The 21,209-nt window shown below is 38.6% G+C and overlaps 1 protein-coding gene across 1 annotated transcript in view; it reads left to right on the forward strand.

Moving 5' to 3' along the window:
• The window catches only part of NCOA2 (nuclear receptor coactivator 2), a gene marked incomplete at both ends in the record, with an annotated part of 75,958 nt that overhangs the window by 15,262 nt on the left and 39,487 nt on the right, over positions 1-21,209 (forward strand). The window contains 6 exons of the mRNA XM_079533858.1: positions 9,176-9,279; positions 13,810-13,987; positions 15,383-15,568; positions 16,402-16,503; positions 16,595-16,735; positions 20,081-20,225. Coding sequence (XP_079389984.1) covers positions 9,176-9,279; positions 13,810-13,987; positions 15,383-15,568; positions 16,402-16,503; positions 16,595-16,735; positions 20,081-20,225 — 856 coding nt within the window. The remainder of the gene's footprint in view (positions 1-9,175; positions 9,280-13,809; positions 13,988-15,382; positions 15,569-16,401; positions 16,504-16,594; positions 16,736-20,080; positions 20,226-21,209) is intronic.

Here is a 21,209-nt window from a genome sequence, read left to right on the forward strand (position 1 = left end):
ATGGAAGCTTAATTCCATCTTCAGTACAGCTTTATGAAAAACAACTTGCCACTCAGTGTGATAGTTTAGAGCAACATCACGATTTAGAATGAGGTGTTGAGTGAGAAATAGTTTCTCAATGCAGAGCAGCTCTAAGACTCGGTTTAAATTTCACTGAAATAGCAGTATGACACTTGTCCTTCTGTGTCTTTACTAATGAATAACAATACTAGAAATAATCTCAGCAGGGAAATTATTTTACTTGCCGTTTTGTTTTGTATTTTGGATGCATGTTGAGGATGGAGCAAGTTGTTAAGGATTGGGGGTCCTGGCTGGGACAATTTATTCTTCAACTCTGTTTTAAGCAGCAGCAACTGGGTTGTAATTTTAGGTTTTACTTCCCTTCACAACCTTAGCAGCATTTAACTGAAAGCAGTGACACCATGGTCATCTCAGGGTTGAATAATCCCTGCTGCTACGTTAAACAGTAGAAAAAGGCTCTGGGCAACCTGGCCTAGTGGTTGGCGTCTCTGCATGTGGCAGGGGAGTTGAAACTAGATCATCTTTGGGGTCTTTTTCAACCCAGGCCATTCTGTGATTCTGTGAATCTGTGATTCTATGAAACGTGTGAATGATAGCTACGTGTTTCTGCAAATAATGTTATTTCTGTAAAAATTGTTGTGATCTGTAGCATTTGCTGTTAAATCCAGCAGTTAGCAACCTTCAGAGAAGATACTGAAGTATCTTCAAAGAGGTGAGACTGAGGCTCAGTGCTCAGAAAAGACCAATGTCTTGACTGCAGCAGCTGTGAGGCTGGGGGCTCCAGCACTGGTGGATGGGCACAGCAGAAGACACACTTGTAAGTAACACCTGGAATTGCAGGAAGCTTTCTTGTCCTGTTTTTTCTTTAAACTGCACTTTTTCTTCAGATTGCAAGCTTAGTTTCAAGAAGTAGACCATTGAGTTTTGTAATCGTGAAAGAGAAAAGGGATTGTAGTGCAATGGCTGAAAAAAAGAAGTAAAATGGGAAGGAGAAGAAACTGAAAAAGTGCAGTGAAGTACATGTTAAAGTATTTAGCAAGAGCGCATACAGAGGTACTAGGCTTCTTTCTGTCCAGTAGTTAAATATTATTTTTGGTGAGTTGAGTTTAGTGATTTTTATTCTTGATGTCCTGAATTTTTTCCAGTTTAACTGAATGAAGGGGATTATTTCACAGACAGCTCTTCTAATGGAATTTGTACAGGGTGAAAAAAATTCTTGTTCTTGTTGGAACAAAAAATAACAATGGAGTAAGGTCAGCGTTGCTACCAGAAAGGAAATTGACTAATTTTATGTGTTATTAGTTCAGTTTGTTTCTACTCTTAAATCCATCATATTTTTTTCAGTGCTTATTTTACTTTCAGTATTTAGGGAAGTGTTACATACAGGCTTCTGTCTCTTGAGTTTTTGAAGATCAGACATGACTTAAAGCCTGAAAAGCTCCATGAATGTTCACCTCTATTTGGTGGGTGTGTGAGCATACAGGCCTTTTTGTAGATGCTTTGTCTTCCCGATGCTTCCTTACAGCAGTGCTGTGCTGTAACCCAGCAGCAGCTCAGCACCAAACAGCCATTTGCTGCAGGATGGGGGAGTCAGGAGAAAAAAAAAAAGAGCACAAAAAAACCTCATTGGTTGAAATAAAAACTATTTAATAAGAAGAGAGAAATAGTGGTTATGATTTTATGTATTTTTATTTTTATGTATTTTTATATATTTTTATCTGTTTTTAATATATATACACATGCACACTCAGGTTGCTCCAAAAGTAACGCCTCCTATTTATTTCTTTGGAATCTATAACTGATATAAAGAGCACAATATCACTACTTGATAGAGCATATTCTTAGCTACAGAACAGTTTTCAATATAGTCACCACTATAAGCACTGCATTTTCATCAGCAATGAACAAAGAGCCTTCATGCTGTGCTCATAAAAATCTGCACCAGCAATGGTGACCCACTGTAGTTTTTGCCACAGCTGAAAAGCACCCACTGCCTCTTATCCACTGTTTGGCCTCCTTAAATGTTCAACAAGCATCAGTGAATGTCAGTGGGTGCTATTTTTCCCTCATGGAGGAGTTCAGTGACACACCACTGCTCCATCCGTACTTCCATGCCAGACGCCATTTTGTCAGGCTGCCCCTCTGCTGCCATCTGTCACACGGCAACGACATGTAGTGGAGTATTGGTGGGAAGGTCCAACCACTAGCACCTACCTCTGACGTTGTGAGGCAACATGATTAAATAGGAGGCACTACTTTTGGAACAGCCCGCATGTGTGTGTATAAACACAGAGGAATTGGTGCACAGCACAGTTGCTCACTGAGCAATGCTTATCCAGTCCCTGAGCATTGGCTGTCCCTCTGACCAACTCCCCTCAGTTTTTTCACGTGATGTCACACAGCAGGGGTATCCCTTTGACCAGTCTGGGTCAGCTGCCCTGTTCCCACCCAGCTCCTTGTGCCCTCCAGCCCCCTGGCTGACAGGGCAGTACAAGCAGCTGAAAAACTGAAACTAAAACATCACTGTATTATCAATGTTGTTTTCCTCCCAAAGGTAAAATATAGCGTCATATACCAGGCACTGTGAGGAAAGGCAGTTCTGTCCCAGGTGAAAGTGTGATGGCAGAAGGTTGGGGCAGGTGCCCACACCAACCCCACGCCCTGCTGTAAGCGCTGTTACTACCAAGCAATGACCTGAGCCCACAGCTTCCCGGCGTCTGTCAGCCCAATCTGCAGGGCCAGCTGCCACGTAAGCACGCTTCCACCAGCAGTACGAAGCATGAAGCTGAACCCCATGGGTGTGCCAAGCTGTGCTGAGCCCTTTCTGCCCGCTGTACCAGGAGGGCTGTGTGGCACGAGCTGGGCCCGACTCCTCTTGGAGATGGCTCGCGCTGAATAAACACGCTGAGAAGAAGTGCAGCTGTGCTTTTTTAATATGCACTGCAGGAGATTTCAGCAGCCTGATGATATATCGTGCATTAATGTTGAAAAGATAAACACATTTGGAGAGCACAGGAAGGCCTTGTGTTTTTATGTTAGCAGAATGCTTCCTAATGAATAAGAACGTGCTGCTGGCTTCACAGAGCCATATGGCAGCTTTTCTAATTTTAGTTCAGTGCAGATGCATAATTCTCCCTTGTTTTACCTCCGAAAACCTTCCCGAGATGTCGCATAGTTTTTCCCGTAAGACTTGATCTATAGTTTCTGAGTGAAAAATGCATTCAGGAGCCTGATGGCTGCTGTGCTCTGGACAGATGGATGCTGTGTGATGAAAGAGCAACCTCACCACATAATTGCCACCCCAAAATAGCAGCTAACTTTATTCATAGGCATGGGATAAGCCGGTCTTAAAATTGATTACCAAAATAGCTGCCGTTTCTTAGACACTGGTCTTTTGAGAAATCGCTTGGTTTGAGGGAGAAAAACCAACTTGTGCTGAGGCAACAGGAACCGGTTGACAGGCATGTGTGTGCGTGGTGCCGAGTGCTTTCCCTGCGGTTAACCAGGCGTCAGAACAGCCTACACGTCGCTTGCTGCTCTGCTTCGTCACGTGTTGTGATGCAGAACCACTCACATTACTGAGTACAAACTCACTCTTTTCCTGTTTTGTTTTTTTTTCTTTTAATTTTTTACTTCTGCATAGCATTACTCCTGTGGAAAGCCTCCTGTCTGTGACCACAGTCAACATTAATACTTAGCAATCATCATAGGTAGTATTAATTTCTTAGTTTCAGGGGTAATACCAACTACAACATATCGGTTTGCTAAGTATGATGTATTTCATTGCACAATAACATTGCTTTCTAATGCAGTATCTGACTGCCTTTGGCCAGTTACATACTTTGCTATTCCTTTGATTGTTTGCATTTTACTTTTGCACTGCAATTCAGGAGATGTCCTAAGGATCACACGGGGTAAACACATAAATACAAATGAGGCAAAGTAAAAGAAATTGGTGGATGCCTACAAAAAAACTGAGAACATGACTTGTTTTCCAGACAGTTGCACTGTAAATTTACCTGCGTGTTTAAACATGATATAGCATTTACAGTCACTTTCAAGTGATGTCGGCATTACTGCTGTATGAGATTCTTTCTTCATTCGTGAGATTCTTCTAACATGAAGAATTGAACCTCCTAGTGTCTCTTCTAATAAATCTCTTTGCTTATATTTTGCTTATTTTGCTTTGCTTATATTTTGCTTTGCTTATATTTTGCTTTTTTTTTTTTTTTACCTACCTATTGCAATAAAGCAAGATTACATGATTTTAAATGGGTATGGCATTTCAATAGTAATTCCAAAAAATTATTTAGAATGTGAATTATATAGGGCACTGGAGAAGAACTGTTTTAAACAGTGCTGAATACTAAATTTGCACCTATTTCCTCAGCAATTTGCTGAACATATGTGCTGCCCTCTCAGTGTTTCACTGAAGTCTCTCTTTTGCTCCTCTGCAAAGAACCGAAAGTATTTCTCCAGTGACAAATGTGTGTTGATGCAAATGTCCTCTTTCAGAGCATGCTTCATATTTTTACAGTCCCTAAAAGGGGATTGTTCTTATGAGAGTTTTGTTCTTTACTTTGAAAACACATTTTGGTTTTGCCAAGAGTGTCAAGGGGGAAATATTTCTGTAGCTGATTTCATTAAGGAAGTTGGAGTCAAGTATGGATGAGGACAAAGAGAGCTTTTGAGATAGTCCCACCAACCCTGACTGCCCACCTGTAGGAATGGAGGGTTTAAAATCCAAACAAGAGGAGGTGAGGCTTGACAGCAGCTCTGCAGAGCCTACTGTAGGTACCCAGTGAGAACCCAGAAAGCTTGGGCTGGGGGGAACCGAAGGACAGAAAGTCAGGAAGACTTCCTGAGTTTAAATGTAGCAAGAGACTTGGAGCTATTGCTTTTGGCTTCTTTTTCACTGATTTAGGCATTTCTATTAAGCTAAAGTGATTTCACAAAGGTTTGCTTTCAGAATCTGGAAGGAATCTCAAATTAAGCTTGAGGCTTTCCCACTGGTAAATTTACCAGAATGTGTTTATGCAGGGTTTTTTTTCTCCTCTTAACTCTGCATATTAACATAGAAAAGTAAACACTAGAAAAATAACCAATTGAAAAGATTAATATGTGTTTCAGTATATTACTACTTATGCAATTATAAACATATCCACAATTTAAACTATAAATTACATCACTGAAACGCTACATAATTGGATGTATATATTCTTTGTAGAATCTCTCTCAAGGGTACTTCCATTTTATGTAATTCTTTTTTACTCTCCAGGCTAAACTGTTAATTGAGCAGAGCTAATAATTATGTATATATAATAATTACATATATATAACAAGTACTCGTGATGTTTATTGCTTTATAATTTAGATAAAGCACACTCGATCCTTGGTAGCTTGTTTCCAATGGATGCTCCCTCTCCCCTTTCATACGGATGCTGCTGAATCTCTGCTCTGTGCTGCCTTGCTCAGGGGATACCTGGTGATGTTTCCCTGTGGTTTACAGCGGGGATGGAGCTGTTGCGGCACAGCCATGTAATGTGGCTGCAGTGGAAAAACCTGGCGGCAGTGGTTAGTCGTGGGGCAATGCCACTGGTCCCTATGGGGCTTCAGAGCCTCTGCAGCTCTTTTTCTGACCCCTAGCATTCAGAAATCATTCATCTATGCAGAAATAATAAGCACTCTGTGCTTCTGATCTGTTTTTAGGCCCCCTAGTGAACCTGAAAAAGAGGGGAGAAGTGGAAAAAGGAAAAACAAACTTCACATTTTTGCACCACCACCTGACTCCAGAAGTTGGAAATGTTAATTAAAGCAAAAATACAAACTTGTGATTGAATACATGAGTGTTGCCAGCACTAGAAATTCCTGCACTGGTTGTTCTTTTCCAGCCTTCCTGCAACAAATTCTTGTTCCCAGTTAGCCCCACGTGCAATATCACTATATCAATTGGCATTTTGAGTTCTTCCCTTGCCAGAACAGTGCTGCTGACCACCTCTGCATGCGCTATTCCTGTGTGTGCTGACTGATGCTTCAGGAAGGGCTTTGTAGTCCAGTCAAAATTGGGTAATTTACTGTGCTGCTGAGCATTATCAGTAGCTGCAGTTCATTGCATCAACGTAAGTTACTGCTGGACCTGCTTTTATGTGGCTGTCTGAGGCCATGGTTTTCTATACAATGCTGCTTAAATAAATGTACAGGGACTTGCAGCCTGTTCTAATGTGTAGCCTATTCTAAGCACTCTGGCCACTAAGCTCCTTACACAATTAAGTTATAGGCCCAATTATAAAGTGCATCATTTGGGAGCACTTGTGATTTATGATGCTTTTTGTATGTGTTTTGTATGTATTATTTTTTTTAATGCTGTGTGGAGCAGAGTGCATGTTGTCACCAGTAGGTGGGTAAGTGATGTATAAACAGCATTTTCTTATTTTCTCCGTTAGTTTTTCTTGTAACAAGCAAGGTATTTATTGATCCTTTTGGGTTGGGCCCTATGTGGGCTAAAGGAAAAGGAAGTGGGAAAGTCAAACGGTTTTGAGGGGCAGCTGAAAATAGAACAGAAGTGATCAGGGATCCAGGTGTCAAAATGAGGAAGTGGAACCATAGGGAAAAGCGGCTGGTTTACAGAGACAGACCATGATGCTTAGTGGGTCCTTGCTCTGACCCAGTGCTGCAGTTTCTGTCTTAATTACCACTAAAGTCATTAAAACATTTTTATTTGTGTAAAGCCTTGCCCTGCGCATAAAAGAGTATAGACATTTTTGTGGAGATATTGTTAAAATATATAGATATGTTGTTTGGGATTTATCTGAATTCTGTGGTTGTAACAGTGGCAAAAAATATTCGACAAGTCTTTGGCATTGAACAATAGTTGATGAAAGTCTCCTTTGTAAATCTATGAAGCTGGGATGTGCCATGTGGCAACCATGCCCTCATGCCATTGCTGTGCCAGGTCTGCAGTCTGTGTATCACAGTGCATGCAGGATAATCCCGTGCTCCCTGGTAGTCAACACGCTATCAATGACTGCAGTGGGAATAGAAAACAGGGAGATGGTATCCATATCCATTATAGTATTTTACGGTGTGAAACCAGGGATCACTTTATGGTTCCAAGAACAGATGGGAAGCAAGTATCATTGCTGACTTTATTAAAGGCTCAGCCCTATTTTTAGAATCCTTTAGAATTCGTTTTCAATTTTTAGAATGTGTTTTGAGAACTGTATCATCATGTGGTGCCAACTTTGCTATATCGTAATATGTGAAGGATTGTTCAACTTTTTTTCCTTAATCTCTGCCTTTTGCCAAACGAAAAATAAAAAGACACATTTCTATCCTCAGTGCAAACCAGAAGTAGAGATCCTGATCAGTTAAATTGCCAGAGAAAGAAATTATATTTGTTTCTAGTGTTTATTTCTGAGTATTATAATCTTAATGATTTAAATTATACAAGTCTTAATAGTGCCTCCAGAAAGCTTGTTTCCTCATTATTCACAATGGTGTCATATTGTGTATGAACAGAAAGAGTGGTGAGGTGCTGGAACAGGCTGCCCGGAGAGGTTGTGGATGCCCCATCCCTGGAGGTGTTCAAGACCAGATCGGATGGGGCTCTGGGCAGCCTGGTCTAGTGCCAGATCTGGTGGTTGGTGGCCCTGCCTGTGGCAGGGGGGTTGGAACATGATGATCCCTGGGGTCTCTTCCAATGCCAGCCATTCTATGATTCTGTGATTAGAGGACAGCTAAGATAGTCCTGACTCTATCTGCTTGAAAGCAAGAAACATTAGAGATCCAGGATGCGATGGTCCGAGTGACCAAAGCCTCACTGCCAGCAGGTGGTCACTGGTAGGAAAACATCCAGGGGTTCTCTGAAGCAGTTCCTTCACTTTGTGTCTAAGCATTGTCTGATCGTGCTTATGACGTTGGCCAAGAGAAGAGCTCAGAGGAAATTTGACTGCAGAATTATAGATCTGCAGATACTGGGAGATCGTGTAGATTTGGGTACATTTTAATTTGTATGACCAAATCTTTGATTTTCACCAAGCGTGAGTTTGCAGGGACATGTTGATCCATCTACACGTGGAACTTTCAATAATTCCTGCGAGTCTTCATTTATTCAGTCACTTAGTCAGTGACCTAACATTGTAGAATGACTATAAATTCTTGTTATTTGTAGTTTCAGTAGGATTTTGTGTTTATTAAAATAATTATTTCATAATACTTAATGTAAAAAGCTTGAATAATTTATTGTTCTATATTTCAGCTTAGTTCTTTTACATAATTACTTGGAAAACAAATGAAAGTTGTTCTGTGTATAGAATGAGAAAGAAAAAATTCTCATTCCTTTAACTTAAAATGTACATAGAATATGTATTTAGCACACTGTTGTTATTACTTTTATTATTTTCTCTCTTAAATGCTGATACCATTCTTAGAACAGAAAAAATAATATGGTCCATTACCTGCTAGGAATTATAAGCCCTCTTTATTTGAAAGCTGTGTGTATGAACATCCCTCCAATCATACCACAGGGCATGATCTGTGATGCTGTGTATTATGTGTTGCAATGTGTAACATTCTACTCCAGAAACCTTAAATCAGTCTTCCTTGTAATTTTCAAGCGTAGCACCTGCAGTTATACATTCTTCTAATAACGTACTGGTAAAGCAGTGTGAAAACAGTGTGATAGTAAAAATGCGGGCAGAGGTCTGGGAATAGAAACCAGACCACTGTTTCACAGTATTCAAACTGAAGATTGCAGACTTGGGATTTTCCTTCTAAATGCAGTGATGATGGAAAAGTTGTGCAGTTGTGAGCTCTGCATACTCTGTGGGATTGGTTCTTAACACGCCTCGTTCCTGGCTGTTACTCACTGCACCTCTGTAAGGAGTCTTGTCAGTGCCCTGAGTTCTGTTTTGTAGTTTAGGATAGCTAGCAGAGAAGAAGCAGGAAGGATTTACTTTGTGTCTTCAGACTTCACAACTGAGAAGCAAATAATGATGGTTATGTTTCTGTTGAATTGCGATGGGAGATCATTCAATCTCATATTCAGTACTGTTGCACTGTAACTTTCATATACAGTCTCGCTTTTTCTGTGGTCTCTTTCTGTCCCTTAATTAGTACTGCTCTGTCATTTAATGCATAGTTTTCTTTATTGCAGAAAAAGCAGCAGCAGCTAATGAAGATGAAGTGCAAAAAGCAGATGTGTCATCTACGGGCCAGAGTGTCATCGACAAGGATGCACTTGGACCAATGATGCTTGAGGTGAAGAGCACAAAATTCCTTTATTTAAGCCAGTTCTGCACTCCCTTGGATGAAGAGCAGTGTAAATGAAGTGAAATAATGCAGTTAGAGGCTGCTGTATAAGAATGGTCAAGCAATGCAAACCATTCTGACTATTTAGGGTTATGGGATTGATGAGCAGCAATGTATTTCTGCTGGGTTTGGTGTTGAAATTCTCCTTAACAGGGTGGGGAGAGACAGAGATGATTCAGTTGCTTTATTATACAGTCTTGGGGTTGGAATGTGCGTGTTTTATTCATGCTAAGCCATGACAAATTTGGGAGAGCTGCTGTACCTGAACACTGACTTACAGATACAGTAGTACTCACATGAATAATGCTTCCTTTAAAATTGCATGTCATTGCTGTACAGTTTTCATGATTTATTATCCCAGCATTTCCAGCTTTACTCTTTTCCCTCTGGAACAGTAAAGTAATCTAGGAGAGCTTTACAGGATATGTATTTCAGTTCATTTAGTAAAGATTTCTGCCTGATTCTAGCTGTTATTTTCATAACCGAAAGGCTGCATGATTAAAACCTGGCTTCTAAAGGCAGTAATAGTAATATTGTGTAGGTATACTGTTTGTGATCCTCATGTCATATGTTGCTGTCCGTTGGTGCTTTATCTGCATAAGCTCACTTGCAAACTGTTTATTCCTGTTCTGACTTTGGGCTTTATCTGTAAGAAGAATAAACACTACTTCAGATAAAATAAAACACAAGCCCTGAATCTAGCTAGAGGAAGAAACTTTGGCTGAAATATAATTATTCTGTCATTTCTGAATGTTGCAATAGCAGGATGCATGTTTTATCAGTTTTAAGTATTTGTAGTGTCTTTCGTGATTTGTTTGAGGAAAATATAGTTGTCTGTACTAATAAGAAATAAAGACTCCAAAATCATGCTACTAAATATAAGGAAGATTAGACAAGTTGGATTGAAAACATTCTTTGAAAAGCTGGAGTCATTAAATAATTGATCTAATTTCATATTTATTGCACACGCTCCGTGAATTGACTGTTGTTACTTTTGCTATCATAGTTAACAGTCCTCTCTTACACTGCCATGTTAAAATTTATCTTTAAGTTCCATTAATGTAATTGTAAGGACCTGTTTTAATCTCGGGGAAAATAAGGATAAAATGATTTTTTCCTAGCTTGTCTTAGATGATTGGTTACTGCAGCAGACATCACACAGAAAATCACCCGTCTGTTCATTTATTCCATTTATTTTTCCTTCACAGTAAAACCATTGCATATTAACAATGAAAGATTGTGGAACTAAATTAATAAACTCTGTTCCTCTGGTAATAAGAAACTTAGAAGGACTGAAAGTTGTTACGCATTTGCTGTGAAAAGCCTACAGATAGTTTTGAGGGTATTTATCTCTTTAAGGAAATGCAATTAAGTGATTTCATCTTTACAAAACTCCTTTATACAACCTCTTGAAAAATCTACTCTTTCTCCATTGCCTTATTGTAATAAAAATGGCAGCACCGATGAACACTTTCTGACTTGATTTGGTTTAGAAACATAATTGTCTGTTTTTATTAAACAATAAAACTGAAGAATCCTCAAACTAGCTGAAGAAAGTGAGTAAAATTCATCGCACAGCTGCCTCTGAGGAATATTTTAATATATTTCTTGGTTAAAGAGGAAAAGTAGGTATGGAAAGAGGGTAAAAAATAGTCAAGAGAGAGCCAGCAAGAGCTCAAAAAGAACACAGATTTATTCTCTGTTCCAGTATATCATCTCAAATAATATCTGTTCTTGTTTTCCCTTCCATCATGTTGCCCGTTATTTGTTCCCCCCCATACTGATAGCTCTAAAGAAAAGTGGTCTTTGATATTGCTCTTGTTGGTTATTGTGGTGGAATACATCTTGGAACAGAATTGAGAAATCATTGCAGAAATGGGAGCTTCAGAAATATTTAAGTGGCTCGGTGCACTACTTTGCTCAAATGCCTTCTGCTATCTAAAAAAGTCCTTTTACAGTGTCTTTGCCCCTGAACAGAACGAAATGGGAGGGTGGCCCATAGGGCGTATTCCCCTGCCTGTGCTGCTTTGGGCTGGATGACCACTTTTGTGATCGGCCCAAGCAGCAGCTGTGCGGAAGCAGCCCAGAGCACTTCCTTGGCAAAGAAGGTGCTGTAAAAAGAAACAGTAGGGAAGACTGAGGGTTATTATGGGATGCCAGTAACTAATAATCTCCTTCTTGCCCTTTCTGCTTTTGAAAGTCTTCTTAGGACTGCGATAAACATGTGCTCTTGCTTTGATTTCACAATCCCTTTGAATTGATGTAAGCATGGACTATGGCCAAGCAGAATGGTTAAGCCTAACCCATCCCCTTCTGCCAGCTCTAAAAAGCCATGTGGTTTCACGGTGGGCCAGTGCAGGGGACTGATGTGGCCAGCATGTAATTTTTCTGTTCTTACATCAATTTTCAGCCAACTGAGCTCCCTAGTCCAGCTTTTGATATTCTCAGAAATGCTGCTGAAAGAGGGGGTTGTTGTGGTGTGAAAGCAACTAAGCCAAAGATGTTGTGCTTCCCTCAGCTTCAAGCAGTGGTGAAATGCAGTTTAAGACACTAATCTGTAGCAGAGACTCTGATAGAAAATAACATGAGAGCCTCCATTAATTGAATCTTGTAAATTGTTAGTAGTTAAACCAAATACTAGTCAGCAGGAAAATGGCATGGGTGTTATGGAAGCCCCTGGAAAGGAGGGAGCTCACTACAGGAAGTGAATTAGCAGGAGGAACCAAGGATGATCAGAAGCAAAATAGCAACAACAAAAAGTGAAGTCACAGATTTGAATTTTTGACAATTATCTTCATTTAGAAGGAAAGTATATATTCCTTGCAGAGTGAGTCCAGTTTGAGCAGGTAGCCCAGGGCCAATATCTCTGGGGAAGCAGATTTCACAGCCTTTGAGCAGACCCTTCCCATGTCTAAGCACTTTCATGGTGATTTATTTTATTTGTATCTCTGTGAAGATCCCTATGTTGCAGCATGTTTCTGTTGCATCTTGTTCAGGGAACCTCTGAACAGAGCCTGGCTGTCCTCTCTTGGTCCCTCAGATGGGTGGCTGGGAACAGAAATATGATCTTTCCTCTTTTGCACTGTCTGGATCAGCTAACTAACCCTCAGTATTTTTCAGAGGTATCTGTAGCCTGAGAGCATAAGAACTGCCTGTTAACACCAACGTGGAAGTTGTATCAAATGCAAGCTTGGTCATATCAGTAAATACCACATGCCTGTATGCACTTGCTGTGGCTGCTCCTGTTTGTTAGACTGTTAGGCTGTTTTGCAGTGAACTGAGTTCAGGTTTTATATGGATTTGCTCACTTCAAAATCTGATAAATCACTATTTACCAGTTTTATAGATTTGCTTCTGTCACTGAAGGCGCAATATAGTGTTTGTGGGTTTGAGATTGAGAAGGGTGATTTCCCACCACCTTCTAGAGCAGTGAAAAAATCAGGCAAAGATGCAGGGCTTAATTGGTAGTTGAATGCTTAGATCAAAAGCTTTCTGTGTTCTAAGTTTAAATCCCCTTTATCTGCTCATATGACATACTGTTAGTGGGACATACCCTAAAATGTTTCTAGCTTGCACAGTCAGGCTTGCATCTTAAGATAAAGAAAGTTTGCATGAGAAGATTTTCCTGATACTCAGATTTTTATTTTATCCTGACAGGTAGGAGTGAAGTAATATTTGGGTTAGGTTTCAGATAGCACACAGCAGGCATCTGTGAAAGAGTCCTTTAGCCAGGTTGTCACTGTCAAAAGAGATAAAGAAGGGAAGCCATCAGTGCAATGTAAGAAATGCCTTATTTAGACGCTTCTGCTCAGAAAATGTTAGTGATACAGAATACTGTGGAGCTGAAGTGAAAAGATGAAATTAAACTGGTGTCAAATAAGAAAAAGAAAACAGCCCTGTGAGCAGGAACTAAAACTGTGGGATCCTCCTTGCACCCCACCGCCTGCTGTCATCTGCAGGGCAGGCTGCACTCCCTTTCCCTTCCTTTTTAACCCCGCGGGTCTCACCTTCCTGGCTGCATGGGACCTGCTGCTCTGGAGGTACCTTGCTGGGGATGTCAAGGGAGCCCTACTTACTGCCTTGTGTCAGCAAGTCCTGCAGTGACTTCTGGGCTTCAGTACAGGTTTCCTACTTCATAGGCAGACTGCTAGTTAGCAGCATCTTCCTTTGTTTTATTTAGTTTGATTGGGTTTCTGTGTTTGTTTTCTTGTATGGTTTTCGTTATAATGCAGGGTGTGCATCTTTCCTTCTGTGCTTTTAAACTGGTTTGATATAAGTAAGATGAGGTGTTCAGTATGAAACGTGTACTTTGCTATGACAAGAATATAAGAACTGGGATGGATTCAAGATGTCTTCTGAAGAAAGGTTTTTGTTTGTTTGTTTTTTTTAATACCTTTTCGTCATTCTGATTGTTTGATGTTGTGTTTCTCTCTCCACCCAAACCCTCCCTCTCTCTCTGTCTTTTTGTTTTCTTCTCAGGCCCTGGATGGGTTCTTCTTTGTAGTGAACCCCGAAGGTAATGTTGTGTTTGTTTCGGAGAATGTGACACAGTACTTAAGGTACAACCAAGAAGAGCTGATGAACACAAGCATATATAGCATCCTGCATGTAGGGGACCACGATGAATTTGTTAAAATCCTGCTGCCCAAATCTTTAGGTATATATGTTTTCCTCTTATCATACCTTTACTTATTTAACTTTGGTTTCATAGATCAGCATTTCCGTTACTTTAGTTAATGTACTTCCACTACTTATGGCTTTGTCATATACACTATTTCTTTTTAAAATATTATATCAACTGTACCAGTGATCTATATTTTTCTCAAAGGTACCTTCTTCTTTACAAAGTTGGCTTCTTTGTTAACTGAAATTTTTAAATGGATCTTTAGAGTGAATCACTAAAAGTCAGCATTTAGCCCTGGTAGCTCTCTATCTAGGCTGTTTACCTTAAGACTGTCTAAATAAAAGAATGATATCTTCTGCAAAATCAAAACATTCTTTATGTTAGATCTTTTATTTCAATGGTTTCAGTCTCACTGATATTTCAGCTTATCTTTCTTTCAAAACCAGTTTTTTGTTAATTGCAGCCATTTTTGCATACAGATCAATATTGGTTTTAACATCATTATTTTTTGGAGGAGGTGCACAGAAATAGAAAGTCAATACAGCACTCCTCATTTACTCACAGAAGCTTAAAAACTATTATGTAATTCACTTCAGCATGTTATGACTTTGCTTATAAACCTCTGAAGAATTGAAAATGTAACACTTTTAATGGCTAAGCCCCATAAATTATGGCCTTTATTGCATTTTATGACTACAGAGGGCAATTGAAGAGTATTTTAAATATGACCCTGCTATTTCTTCATGCGGTATTACATTAATTTGTTTTGACTGATGTCCAGTGCCTATATTGGTGCATGGCAGGATTTTGTTTCTTTTTTTACTTACGTTAAGCTCTGTGTTGAGGTTTAGTTTTATCCACCACTGCACGCAGGTAATTCTCATCCCTTCAGTCTTTCCCATTGCAGCTGAGGCTATGTGTTTCAATACATTCCTGATTTCATTGCATCTTGTTTTTATAGAATGCATATGAGTTTATTTTCTTCCTATTTCTAATCTGGACACTGATTCTTATATGCTATTGCTGTTTCTTTTGTGTTAATCAGTTTTGAACTCCTACACCTGCCTTTTTTCTTCCAGGCATATAAGCTAGCATTTCTTCCCAGTATAGCTTTCACTCTAGTCTATCACTTTTACATGCATGAATGGTGAGAATTTTACTCTGCTTTTCTACTGCTGCCATTATCAGTTGTTTGGAATGGATGCAATGGCTGTACAACTTAAACAGCAATGTTTTCAAAATACGAGAATTTTATAATTACCTTGTTACGTGCTGGTTTGGGCCCTAATATTAAAAGTAGATTGTTGTTAGTTAAATCAGCTTGTTTCCTGATCAGTTTACAAAGCACCTTGATTAATTTCCTGTGGATAAGCTGCAGAAAGGACTGCTGCCAAGTTTATCTCACTATATGATCTTTGCTTTGCTCAGTGAATGGGGGATCTTGGTCTGGTGACACTCCTAGGCGTAATAGCCATACCTTCAACTGTCGGATGCTTGTAAAACCACTTGCTGATTCTGAAGAAGGCCATGATAATCAGGAAGCACATCAGAAATATGAAACTATGCAGTGCTTTGCTGTTTCTCAACCAAATTCCTTCAAGGAGGACGGTGAAGGTACTTTCCACTTTCCATTTGTCTTAGTACTTTCTCTTTCCATGCTATCCCAGATAGTTACGGGACAGCAGTTTTGGTGCAGTCAATAAAGCAACCTCTGAATCCTGAAAAATAGAGAAGTTTTACATTTTCCCTTTTTCATTTAACTGTGGAAGTTTACTTTTGTCTTGGATTATGAGTGTATACTCTAACATGTACCCAATTTGTTCAGTTTAAGTTGCAAGTAACTGTGTTTACATGAATGAGATATCCTGGTTTTATACCTCTGTAGTTCCAAGAATGACTGGAAGAAAGGTTTAAATGGGCAATTTTTTGAGTTCTCAGAATGCAAAGTCAGGTGTGGTTCACCATTTCCTTTACCTTATTTTCCTTATTACTTCAGGAGGTACGTTTCCTTAGATTGTATTTTAAGCATTCAGATAAGTGAAAATGATTTATTTTGAAGCTGTTACCTCAGGGACAGCAAGTATTTGGAGCACGTTAAAGAAAAGTATTGAAGAAATGTGTTCTCTGTGTATGCTTATCCTCCAAGTGGTTGAGCTACTAGAGGTAGCATAAACATGTGTCAATATCTGTGGGCCATGGTGGAGCCCTTGAATAATTTTTTTTTTCTTTAAAAGAAAACAAACACACTCTCCTGTGATGCTTAATATTGTAGGAATTAATGAAGATGTAAAACCACTGAGTTCTGTGTATCTTTGCCCTGGTATGCAATGCTATTCTTGGTTGAAAAATAATCAAACAGCATGCTGAAAGTACTTCTGAATTCTTTTTGGAAACAAGATTTTCCTTCTCTATACAAATATCTAAAGTAACATTTTTTTTCCTTTAAGATTTGCAGTCTTGCTTGATTTGTGTTGCTAGAAGAGCTCCAATGAAGGAAAGGCCACTTCTTCCTTCATCAGAGAGCTTTACTACTCGCCAGGATCTACAAGGTATGTGAAAGAGAAGGGTTTTTTTATATCTTTTGTTTGTTCGTTTCCTTAAAGAAGAAATTGCTGTTATAAATGTTTTATCTAATCTCAGGCAAAATAACTTCACTGGATACTAGTAGCATGCGAGCAGCTATGAAACCTGGCTGGGAAGATTTGGTGAGAAGATGTATTCAGAGGTTCCATTCACAACATGAGGGAGAAATATCTTTTGCCAAAAGGCATCACCAGGAAGGTTAGTTTTCATATTTTTAGCACTTTCCAAGTTTAAACTGTTTGCTATTTGTACCTATTAGTTGTGTTCTCTTTGTTATGTCTACATGCAACAGCCAAGTTTCTGGCAGTCACTTTTTCAAACTGATTTCCCTAACACACTGATGGCTCTCTTTAGAGAGGTTTTGCACCACATTTGTTTTACCCTTCTTATTTAAACTGTGCCATATTGGAGGGTCTTTATACAGTGAAATTACTACAGTTATTGTAAAATGCAAGACTTTGCATGTTGCCTTCCCATTCACTATACAGCATGCTTCAGAATCTCAGCTTACACGATGAGTTCGTTGACCTGCATTCCATTTCACTGCAACAAAAAATGGACTGTCACATTTCCTGTGAGAAATGCTCACTGTGGATTATCAAAGATACAGCACTTGTACTGTCGGGAGCCCTACATTGTTGTATTGTATCTAGCTGATAAGTGTTATAGGATTCTCCACAAGCACTTCTACTCAGTCAAGATTATGGAAGTAAGCTGTAGGAGAGTAATACATTGTGACAGGTTCCCCATGAGGTTTCTGCAGTAGACACTAGGTGGGAATTATTATTTTTTTTTTTTTCATAAACCTCTGTCACTGCTAATAATAATAACACATTTCTAAACAAAAAACCCTTTAGAAACCACTACTCTCAAAACCAGTGGAAAATAACTGGAACATTTCCAGTGAAGGGGCATCAGTCGTTGGCTCATGTTTGTAGAACAGGATTTTCAGGTGGCCTGTAACAAATGATTGCCATGGTCATTCAACAATGGGTATGCTGTGTTGGAAACTAAAATGTAATTGGAGTCTCAAATTATTCCACTGAACATGTACACAAGCACATATATTCCTTTAATCATGCAGTTTCAGTTAAGTATTCTTTAATAAGTTGTGCTTTCATGAAATCTTCATGTTCAGAACTTGTCAGCTCAAAAATATGGTAGTGTTTTTTATTACAGTTTTTGGAGTGTATAAAGTAGGAATGCTACAAGCTCACAGACTTATGCTGCTATTTCAGGCAGAGTTGAATGAGTGAGTGCAATTAAAGTTGTAGTAAGTAAGGATTTAGAGAGTAGTTTCAGGTATGGATCCATCTGCAAAGATGTGATTTAGGTGTTTCTGTTATGGCATCCAGCCATGTCTTACTGCAGTCCTCTTCAAAGGATTCCAGACCAGATTAGCACCTCTTAAACACAGTGTTGAGGTTTGAGTGCCTTCTCTCTCAGTTATGTGCAAACTGATAAAAAATATACATCTGGGAGCATTAACTGCATCGTTGTGCAGGAAAGGCTTAGGACAGTCATATGAACTGTAAAGTTTGTTGAAATGAGGGGACTCTTCTTGTGGCATTGAAGAGAGTAAGTGATAAGAGAAGGAGAAAAAAACTCTGAAATTGTTTTGCTGCAAAGGATCCAGCAGTGGAGATGAATAATGGCTAAAATGTTTACTTCCCCTGCCCGGTAGCATAGAAAAGAAAAGGCATATTTTGGGCCAGAGCATCTTTCCATTTGACAGAGGAACCCCTTGCATTTTTTTTTGACTCTTAGGTTTTTATTGTGGTTTGGGAATACAAGCAAATATAGTAGCAGTCTCCTACATGTAATTCAGTGTTACAGTGGGGAAAAAAAAATCAACATTAGCTTGATAAACAAGAAGAAAACACAAACCTTCTGAATTAACTCTCAGTAAAAAGGGCAAAATGTATGGCAAGTTTTTATTGGCCACAGTCAGAAAAATAGCATTTCCTCAAGAGGAATACGGAAACATTCTTGTTTGCTTAAAGAATTAGTTTGGAAAATGATTTAAGTAGAGATTTCACTTGTATCCTGTTGGCATTGAGTATTGGAATTTCCTGATGTGGTATATGCTAAAGTTAAGAGCTTTGGACCTTCTGGTGCCCAAAGGTTAAACTGAAACAATGACATACCTAACAGTGAAATTTTGCTCTGTATTGTTTCGCAGTTGTAGGTTTTTGTTTTCCTCTACATTTTTACTCTGAAAACCCCCTCTGGTTGTTTAAATTGTGCTTCCTGTTTTCTCACTGCCTAAATAATACTTTGAAACCTTGCAGAACAATATATAACAGTGGAAGGACAGGGAAGAAAAGCAATCACATTACGTCCTGCAAGTCTGAAAACCTGGTAGCTCTGTAGCAAAGGCTATTTAATAAAGCCATGCTTGGAAAACTGTCATTTCACTGTTATAGAAAGAATAACAAGGTATCAACAAAAACAACAACAACAAAAAACAAGCAATGAAATGAAGATCAGATAATAATTACAATTTAAAAAAAAAAAAAAAAAAAAAACCGCCATGACAGAAAATGTGTCTGTATGAAAAAAATAGGAAATTAATGGTATTTGTAGTGCTTTATTCCTCCTTTTTCCCTACTCAACTATATGAGCATTCTGAATTAGAATTAGTATTTCTATCCTGCCATACCTGCAATCCTAATGTAATGTAGCCTTTGAACTTTGGAAATGATGAGGCTGGTTTCACTGATGGCAAAGTGCTAACAGTAGAATCCATTAAGATTTGCTTTTTCCTAACATGATTTCCCATTTTAATTAAAGAAATGTCACAGAGGGTTACAGGAGTTAAAGAATTTAATTTGGTGAAGTTCAGATTTACACTGAAACCTTAAAGGCTGCAGAATACTGAAATGCAGTCCAGTCTAACAGTAGGTGAGGATAACAGAATCAATTTTAGTTTAGGTAATAGTATTTGTAACTGTTTCACTTATATATTGTAGTATTATTTCTTTAAAAAGTAGTAATTTATTATTCCAGCTGCTCTTATTTCTTATTGTTCCTGTGTCAGAGATTTATGCGGTTTTTAAATTAAAAAATTATTGAGAGTAACTGCTATAAGATAATTCAAGCAGGCAATAAGGAGGAGAAGGTAGACACTAATGGAAAAAGATGATCTGGAAACTAAAGGCACTTGCATTAATCATCTTGATGTAGGCGATACAGATGAAAAAATGTATGAGCAACAAAGGGAGTTAGAAACAAGTTTGATGGAAAGCAATACGGACATCAAGGACTTCTTGACCCACTCCTAAAATAATTTGTATTTCATAATATCTGTCCTATTATTGCTGTCACTCTTCGTAAGTTTTCCTTTGATCGCTCTACAGTACGTGGGCTCCTTTATTTTATATGCAACATCACTCGTATTTATTTTCTAAATTATTCCTCTGTTTTTCTGAAAAACTACATGATGTCTGTGGTATGAGTGTTGATGGATTTAGAACATGAGTGACTAAGCTATCTGTCTCATCATTTCTCATTAATTACTTCTGTTGTTTTGCTTGCTTGCAGTGCTGAGGCAGGGACTAGCATTTAGTCCTGTTTATCGGTTTTCCTTGTCGGATGGCACTATAGTTTCTGCCCAAACAAAGAGCAAACTCATCCGTTCTCAGACTAGTGAACCTCAGCTTGTCATCTCCTTGCATATGCTTCACAGGTAATCCTTGTTTGTTCCACCCACACTCTGCAGGAAGAGAGGGAAAGTACAAAGTTGCCAGAGCAAATAGATTGTTTTAGGCTGATGGACCATCAGTTGACCTATAACAGATAGCATGAGAACAAACAAGTTTTTGAAATCAACACATGCAGTGTTGGTACAGGGAGAAGACTATTTCAATATTACAGCTGGAAAAGATTATTCCAGTATTACAAGCCACATGCTGGATTTTCAATGGATCAAAATCTTCCATTAAACATTAAAAAAACCTTCAATTTCTTGTTCTTAATTTCAGTATTTTAATTTCCTGTATTTCGCTTAATAGGCACAATAAACGTTCCAGATGTAATTAAATTTCAAAATCTTAGGAGGGTTAAATTCCTGTCGTTCAGAATCAGTTGCATATTGGGTCTGGGTCTTCTTTAAAGAATATATTATGATTTTTAGAACTGTGCTCTAGACAAGCTGCATGATTTAACTCCCTGTCTCTCCTCATTTATTGTCTTTCCTTTTTTTTGTGCATGGAGTAGTGGGTTTTAACCATCCAATTCTGAGAAATGCCACCACTCTCAGTCAAATAAATAGAATATTGTGGACCTCAGAAATAAATTTAAAAAAAAATTGTCACTTTTGAATTGTCAGAATTTGTTTCAAATTTTATTTGCTGATTTTAATTACCATGCTGTTTTTGTGTAACCACAGCATCACATCTTTTTTGAGAAAAAGAAAATAAATGGGATTAAAACTGAAAATCATTGTACGGAGGTTGTAGATTTGAAACTGACCTGAGTAAATGCTCTCCGAAATCTGTTTAGCATTTCTCATGCTTTAACAAAATGGGAAGGTTTATCTCTGCTTAGTTTGTGCAAATAGAAATGTTCTTACTGTAATCAAAAATATATACTAGGAATATCCCATTAGCATTTGTTTTTGGAAGTCCAGAGTTGATTCAGTTTTTCTCAGGATCCTTTTTTTTTTTTTTTT

This window comes from Tetrao urogallus, assembly GCF_951394365.1.
Source record: "Tetrao urogallus genome assembly, chromosome: 3".
NCBI classification, from domain to species: domain Eukaryota; kingdom Metazoa; phylum Chordata; class Aves; order Galliformes; family Phasianidae; genus Tetrao; species Tetrao urogallus.